General features: G+C 42.9%; 1 protein-coding gene across 1 annotated transcript; it reads right to left on the bottom strand.

The window, feature by feature from the left end:
- Positions 1-1,998: 1,998 nt before the first annotated feature.
- LOC133915223 (hydroxyproline O-galactosyltransferase GALT6-like) lies at positions 1,999-6,544 on the bottom strand. Its single transcript, XM_062358301.1, has 7 exons — positions 5,498-6,544; positions 5,172-5,404; positions 4,767-5,054; positions 4,558-4,686; positions 4,296-4,469; positions 3,012-3,119; positions 1,999-2,767 (listed from the first exon to the last, which is right to left on the bottom strand). The coding sequence occupies exons 1-7, from the start codon at positions 6,327-6,329 to the stop codon at positions 2,561-2,563; spliced, it is 1,971 nt and encodes a 656-aa protein (XP_062214285.1). The 5' UTR covers positions 6,330-6,544; the 3' UTR covers positions 1,999-2,560.
- Between the last annotated feature and the right edge of the window lie 1,973 nt (positions 6,545-8,517).

Below are 8,517 nucleotides of genomic sequence, written 5' to 3'. Positions count from 1 at the left end.
CTGCAAGCTCGACTAAGATAGTAAAAAGAGGTGCAAGGTGCATGTGTAATAACCATCCCGATCGAGCTTTGCAGTCATATGTATAGTAAATAGTTCTCAAATTTCATCATTAGTAAAAAAGTAAAACAAGTATATATACAATGCAACTTTTAATACAACACATAACATGAGTTAAACTATACCAGGGCTAAACAACGTACCATATCACACCATCCAACAAACAATAACATTTGAGCTTAACTAAGAAAGTCAAGCTCCAATTGCTTGAAATGCAGAAAACAAATACATATTTCCCAAAGAATAATTAGGTTACCTAGCACAACTCCATGTCAGTAATTCTATATCTACATGCCATTCTCACTGCATTTTGAAACAAATAAAACATACAAAGCAATAAACTAGAGAAGAATCTTCACAACTTACTAAAAAAAGGAACCAATGTAAGCCCATAAGACCGTCAAATTTCTGCAAGGAAGCTAATATAATTTAGTTTTACTCGTTTCGTCTCCATTCTATTCAAGTTTGTATAATTAGTCCCTTCTAAATCACTAGGAACAAAAGCGAGAGATATCCATCAATTTAGGCAAAATATGAGTCAATTTAGGCATAACATGATAGCGGCACGATAGCCGGGCATCACAGCGGCACGATGGCCAGCATCACACAGAGAAGAAGGGAGGGGCATCACACGGCTCGGCCTGGAGCACCGGCTACGATGGCTCGGCCTGGAGGGGGATAGCTACTCACCACAGTTTCGGCGGTCATCGTCAAGGAGGAGGCGGCCAGAGTCGTGGAGGAGCGTGGGTCGAGGATGAGCACGAGCCAGGGAGGAAGCGACCGGAGTCGAGAGGAGCGCAGGTTGGGGAGGAGGATGGCGACGGCGCTGAGGAGGAGGACGACGACGTCGAGGAGGACAAGGACAGCGGGCTCGAGCTCGTAGTACTCCAGCGGCGTGGGCTCCGCAACGTTGGGAGACATTTAGTTGGAGGGAACATGAGGGAAGGAATTTTTTTTCTAAGTATCAGAGAGCGTAGGCGTCGAGCTATTTTATCGGGGAGGGTTTTCACTGCCAGCTCAATATGCTCACCGGTAGTGAAAGGGTACCTTCACTGCCGACTTAATAAATCCACTGACAGTGAAAGTAGTTTCATTACCGGCTCAATATATCCACCGGCAGTGAAACCTCTTTCACTATTGGTGCCGCATGGTGCAAAAAAATTATTTTAGTTTCATGCACGCGCACAGAGACTCAAACCCACGACCTACACCAAATAAGACCGAACAAACCGCTACGCTACTCAAGTGATTTCGATTTAGTTTGTAATATCTATATTTATTAACATTCTGTTGATCTAAAATCCTAATACATATTTATTTAAATTTGAACTTGCTATATTTCAAAATTAAGTTATGCATGTATCTAAATCTCCTAGTTCAATTTTCTAATTCAATAAAAAATACGTTCATACCTAAGTGAGGTGCAAAAAATTTGTATGCTCAATAATAAAGAGATTTTTCACCATCGCCACTACAAATTGAAGCTTCTATAACAAAAATGGAGTACATTATCCAAAATAGATTTGCATCTAGTATCACTTGCACGCGATCTGGTATCCTGTACTACCTTCGTCTCAAAATAGATAATGTTTTAATCTCTACTACAATATTCAAAATACATGAAATTTTACGATTTTGAGACAACTTTAGCCTAAGTTTTTCAATCTCACCATTTCGATTAAGTAATTTTCTTCCCAATGCAAATCTCATTTCCCACGCAATAAATGATATTAAAAGAGAATAATATATCATTTTATCGTTCACCTTAATACTTATGTACAACTCTAAAATATCATCTATTTTGAGACGAAGGAAGAATACTTCTACCTGATATCATTTCTACTCAGGAGTAAGAAGCAACCTGGCAACAAATAATGCAGAGATAACAATGTAAACGTATGAAATATGAAAGAAGAAGAAAAATGCGGATAAAACATTGCAAAATCCAAATCCATGAACTGCATATATGTGCAAAATAATTAGGAGCCATCGGCTTAAACTAAGTCATAGCTTATGAGTATGTTATTCTGTTAACGAGAAGTAGCATAGCAAAAATCTTGTACACCAGTACACCACCAAGATTGCTCATCTGTACCAACTAGGTTGTCCATGATTGCAACCACAGCTAATCATACCGAAAGCAAGGATAATTTAACTAAGCTTTCTACCCTTGACATTTACAAATGAAGTCCTAGAGCAGCTCTAATACTGCCCACAGAACTTCGTCTATATGTTGAGAGAAGAAGAGCGCCACAGGCTCACTCAGAAAAGGCGATACAGGCTGCTGTCCATTCCCCTTGTTTCCAGCTGAAACACAGCCCGGTTAGCTATAACAAAATTTGTTAAATTATGACCATCTGTTAGTCATCTGGGGGCTTAATTTATCATCACAGAATGTTTGTGAATCTTGGGGGGCTCCAGATCATCAACTCCTCAGCGAATAAGGATGGGAACTTCACCATAGAAACGTTCAAGTACCACAAAAACACCAGTTTCATTATTGCTATCTCATATTGCAACATTGTGCTTTTCCAGCCTGCAGCTTGCCCCACAAACATAACATCTGCCTCGGTGATTGGTAATGTGCAGTGTAATAATCATCTATGCACCCAAATTGACAAAATTTGACACTGTGGACATATTTCACAGGTCTGGTGTTGTTGAACCGCTCGACCCACATGCCCATGCTCACATCTTCCATTTTGAAAAGCTGCATAGCAAGGAAATGAAAATTAGACTCTGCCAGCGTCATTATGGCCTGATTATTTTCTTTCGAGCCCATGTTCAAGTAATCTTGTGGCAGGATAATCTATATGGTAGTTTGTTTATGGACTTCTGCAGGAAATATGATGATCAGACAGGTGTCCAATTATTCCTAATGTATGCAAATTGTTACCATATGGGCCACTTTTAGTGTCATAAAATGAAGGCCAAAAGTAATCGATTGATCTTACTCTTAATTTATGGTTCACAAATTCTAATAGAATGGAATCTGCGATATCAGAGGATATAACATATCCAGGACCATTTGCATAGATTGGATAATCCTCTTCTGGCCATTCCTGTAAAGTAGAGAAGATAAGCAAAGATTAGAAAATGCATGCATTTAATGTAAAATGTAGGAGCAGTACAAACTACGTGAAGGGGGAAGGGGAACTTGGTAGGAGAATGAAGTGGAAAAAAAATTAGAATACATGTCTCGTAGATCATCTATTTTTCCACTGACATACTGAGTCATGCACAATGAAGTGAGCTAGAGGATACTGCTTTGCTAAGTGTCTACATTGCATATCTGAAGGTTGGTATACTGGTACGAGTACGATCTAAAAGTGATTCTTTCTACAAGATCAAAGGTTGCACAATCACATTTCAGGGTAAGATATTTATTTTTGTACAGACTGATTCTACAAAGCAATAAAGCTAACTGTCTCAGTGTAATACCTATAGCAAAAAACGACTGCATCTGTTACTGCCGCGAAGACTAAATGTATGCAAGCTAATGTTTTATTTTCGTTATATTGAATGCAGAAATGATCAAATTAAGAAAACATTGCATAATTGTCATATAATTAGCATGTAGTGAGTATACGACCAGAAGCTACATATAGTAACAAAATCGATCTTTCAATGATGAAAAACATGCACACAGCACGCTGATGGGCGATCTCATTAACACAAATTCTATGTGTTTGCAAGACAAAATAGTTTCTTAATTTTAACAATGAAACAAGGTATTGAAAGAAGATCAAAAGCTGTAAACTGATATAAGTGATGTTCAGAAGATTCAAGGCTAAAACTTCCTCGGTGCATATTAAGACTAAAAATCAACACACAAGGTTACTCAGACCAAAAACCAGACAAATTAGAAGCCAATAGCATGTAGACATTTACAGGAAACAGCTTGACAGAGCTGCTTTTGTTCCATAGGGAACTATAATTAGTTAGGCAATTTTACTTATGGACCCAATTTAATAGTTAATCCAGCCAGTAATGGACAATATCAATTCATGTAGCATTGCCGCGCTCAGTTATATATGTTTTATGATTTACAGCAAACGAATCATTATCAGATTTCTTTAAACAGGTGAAAAATTCATTAAACTTTACATTAGCTAATGCTGGTTAATACCAGAAAGACCAAATAACCTGTATTTAACTGTTCATAACGAGGCAGCATTTTCAATCAATGAAAGAAAAAGGGAAAATGAGATCATTGTGGAATTAAATATTAAGTTTACCTCATAAGTAACAGCCCATTTCCCATTGCGCAATGGCTTGTGGTGATAATTCATGTTCCCTATATAGAGACTTTTGCCATTTCGAATTTTCTTCACTTCGCCCATTACTGGTTCAAGTCTAACAAAAGTATCATCATCACACTTCATTATATATCTGGCAGATACAACACGGACCTGAGAGGAGAAGTTCATCATAGTAAGGAAGTGTCATACAACGGCTTCATAGTAGCAAATTTTGAAAATAGAAAGCTCTTAGACATACCCCATACTCGCATATGGCAATCGTCTTCATAACAACTAAATCATAGCTATCCATGAATGGCACAACAACAATGTCTCCAAAAAACTCAGCCTCCTTTTTTAGCTCCATATTAACTTCCTTTCTTCCGTGCTGCAGAAAAGAAAATTGATCAGCTCAAGTTGGACTTCCTAAGCAATCAAAAGACATCAATTTTAGTCTTCAAGATTCACCAGGGCAACAAAAAACCGGGCCACAACATTCGAGGACTTCTGAGCAGCAGACATCCATGTCTTTCTCACAGCCATACGCTCAGCAAAATGGTTGCCCGCTGACAGGATACCAATGAAAATCTCAACGGGTTCATCTGGAAGGGGAGGGGCCTGCCATTCGGGCAGCATCTCTAGGTGTTTCTGTGGAGAAAAACTAGGATGTGTAGTGGGCAAAGTCCCTGCAAACACTGATTGCACATCAAGGTCCCCATTCAATGATAAGCCAGTGGCATCCTCGAGCACAAACCCCTGTCCGCACCACCAGAGACAAAAGTTAAGAACAGTATCAACCTTACACAGCAATGCACCACAATTAACAGTGCATTCCATTCCCCATCATTGCATAAACATTTGAGCGCCACTTACAGTGCGGTATGGAAATGATGTCACATGCCACCCATCAACATTGACATGGTAACCCTCCAATCCTGCAGTGAGAGTAAGAACAAACAGGCGGTCCTCCACGAATGGGTATGGCCAATCAACCGAGACCGTCTTTGTGCGCCCAATGAGCCGGTTCAGCCACCATGATGTCTTTGACTCCTCCGACCGCCCTTCATCATCGCGAATCCACTTCTCACACTTCACCATCCCATCCACTGCAGAACAATTCAAGCAAAATTAAATCATTGAGCAAATGTAATTGACAGCTTAAAATACTTCATGTAATTGACAGGGTGGAGGGTGCAGACCAGTCTCCTCGTCGGCATGGGACCTCCATCCCTCGCAGCGGAGCGAAGTGCCCCACTGCATGCGGTAGCAGGTGTTCTGCTCGATCACAGGCTTGCCGCTCCAGTCGCCGCGAAGGCGGGGGTTGAAGTGGAGGATCCTGGGCGGATCCTCCCCGTCCACCGTCTTGAGCCCCTGCAGCTCCATCATGAACTGCGACACCATGATCTGCTCGTCCCCCTCCTTCAGCAGCGTGATCTTAGGATCCCGCTCCGCGTGCGCCGCGCGCGGTGTCGCGGCCACCGTGATATAAGAACCCAGCGTCAGCCCGCACGGCAACTCCACCGCCTGCCCCCTCTCCCGGAACTCGTCGCCGCTGAGGACGATCGAGTGCGGGCACTTGCCCCTCTCCTCCTCGTCGGACGAATCCTGCGAGGACGTTAGAGGCGTCGCGAGAGTCTGCAGGTCAGAGAACACGCGGGCTCCGGCGACCGCGGCCTCGGCGGCGACCTTGCGGAGCGAGCCGGACCGGGTGGAGTTGAGGTGGCGGAGCTCGAGGCCGGAGACGATCCCCGACAACCGGCGCGGCCGTCTCTGCGCCCCATCCGCCGAGAGGGTCTCCCGGTGGGGGCGCTTCGAGGGCCGCGCCGGCGCGGTGAGCTCCCCATCCCCCGCGCCGTCCAGGTGGAGCGGCCGCGACGACGCCTTGGAGGACGCCCCCGCGCCGGGCAAGGACGTGGACACGAGGGGCGACTCGAGGAGCAGCACGAACAGCGTGTAGGAGAGGAAGAGTGCCACGAACCCCTGGATCGCGCGGCGGTGGCAGGACGCGCCGCCCGCCGGTGGCCTCCGCATTGCGCCGGGAGCCGCGGCAGGACGCGCCGGCCGCGCAACGTAAACCCTAACTCTAGACGGCGGAGGGAGCGAGAGAGAGACCGCGCGCGCGGTGGCGATGGGTGGGGTGCGAATCCGCGCCCGCGCGGAGGAAGCGAAGCAGCGGCGGAGGCGGCCGGGCGAACGAATGGGAAGAAAAGGCTGTGGTTATCTTGGACGGACGAGTTATACTCGTTGGTTTAATTCTAATCAGCGGTTTCGATCAAATAAACCCGCTTAATTTACTCATTAATCCCTCTCGACGGACGTGATTTGGAGCTTCCGCTAATTTAAATAGTTAGAATAAACCAGTGGCGAATTTGTGGTCGGCGTGATCGTGGCGGGGCAGGGCTGGGCCGGGTAGGCTCGGTGCATGGTGCTCTGTGACCTGTGGCGCGGGCGTGAGTAGCGTGAGGAAGGGGTGCTCGTGAGGGCTGGTCCATGAGCCGGGTCCTTGTAGGTCTCTTCACGCTTCAGGTGGGATGGAGGGATCCACGTGGATTAAAGCGGCGCGTGCCGGCCGTGACTGCTGCTTCGCGTGAGCGAGGGATCACGTGTGGTGGGGCACTGTGTTGACCAATGGATTTTCGAGGCGAGCGCTCAAGATTAAAAAAATTGAAATCGAACAAACAAAATTGCATACTTATCATCTTGAAACAGACATGCGACGAATAATAGTACTCTCCAGTCATAAATACATATTTATCATTTTAAATAAGACACGATCTTTAATATTAAATATATTTATAAAATTATTGAATTTATAATGTTATGTATAGGATTTTGAAGTTTCTATGTTACATATATTAAAAGCTATTATTAGTTAAAATTTTAAAAATTTGACAAAGCTTTGTTTCAAAATCATATATATATATATATATATACACATATCAGAGAGAGTATGTGATAGGCAAACGATATTGAAATATGCTCCGGTTGTTTGGGTTAAACTACTGGCCTGACACGTTCTATTGGATTTGCATTGTTTGCATGCTGACAATATGATTTGGCGTTTTGTTTTAGTCCGGTCGAGCCATCGGGTTTTTTTTTTTTTTTTTGTGGTCTCCAAGTGTAGTTTGGCTCATCCTCTGACATTGTGCGCACGTCTGCAGTTTAACGCGTACTTTTGTGCTGACAATTTCTCACTCCCAGTATTTAGCAAGCTCCTAAACCATGTAAAAAAGAAAAGACATCAATGAGTGATAAAAATATAATGAAAGGAATCATTCCGGCCTGTACCGTGGGATCCACACAACCATAATACAAGAATACCACAATGAACAACAATTTTCATCAGAAGGGGGGGGGGGGTGTAAAAAGCTCCTTACACCCTAAAAAGACAATGAAAAAAATAGTAAAGACACCCCGAGTATTTCATTAAGCTAAATCTCTTGAACCATTTTTAGCAGTATTGTTTCCAATTGTTGCCTCTCTTTGTCTGTCTATCATTTGGGTTCTTACTAGAGTAAAATGAATATTACTCCATCTGTTTAAAAATATAAGATGTATTTGTTTTGAAAGGATCAAATTTTATAAATTTTGACAGACAATTAGTCAAATTATATAGATATTTAGTATATAAATTTAATTTTAAATGATTTGTATTTTAAAGTGTTTTTAATATAATATTAATTTTATAGTAATTTATAACTTATGATAAGAGAAATTAACGTTAAAAATTATTTTTATGATTTTTTCAAAACACAATTCGTGTTAGATTCTTGAATCGAGGGAGTGCTACTTATAATGGTTTAAAACATTCATATTTTCCCCAAAAATGGTGTTCACTGTTGTGCCCTATCTGATGCAGTGGTGGTCCGGGCTGGGCAGCAGACTTCAACTGGTCCAGACCTCGTAAAGAAGGCGATCGGTCAATTTGTCCGGAACGTTTGGTCCATCGAGTTCAGAATTGTCTGCTATATTCCTAGCCCAGTTGACGCCAAAGTGCAGAAGGAACGGACTCTGCAGTCTGCGTCCAACAGGAAAAATTCAAACGGCACATCAAATCATCTCCAGTTTCATCTTCCAACTCCGTACGAAACCCACCTGCGTTGAGATTTTTCCACGCGGGAACAGGAAATGCGTTGATTTGGAAGGAAAAACGCCCCCATTTTTTCCATGTGAGTGCAGGAAATGTGGAGCCGAGAGAAACATAGCAGATAGCAGGGTC

Source organism: Phragmites australis, chromosome 4 (genome assembly GCF_958298935.1).
Source record: "Phragmites australis chromosome 4, lpPhrAust1.1, whole genome shotgun sequence".
Taxonomy (NCBI): Eukaryota; Viridiplantae; Streptophyta; class Magnoliopsida; order Poales; family Poaceae; genus Phragmites; species Phragmites australis.
The sequence above is the reverse complement of the archived record's forward strand: the minus strand, read 5'-3'. Positions and strand labels throughout refer to the sequence as shown.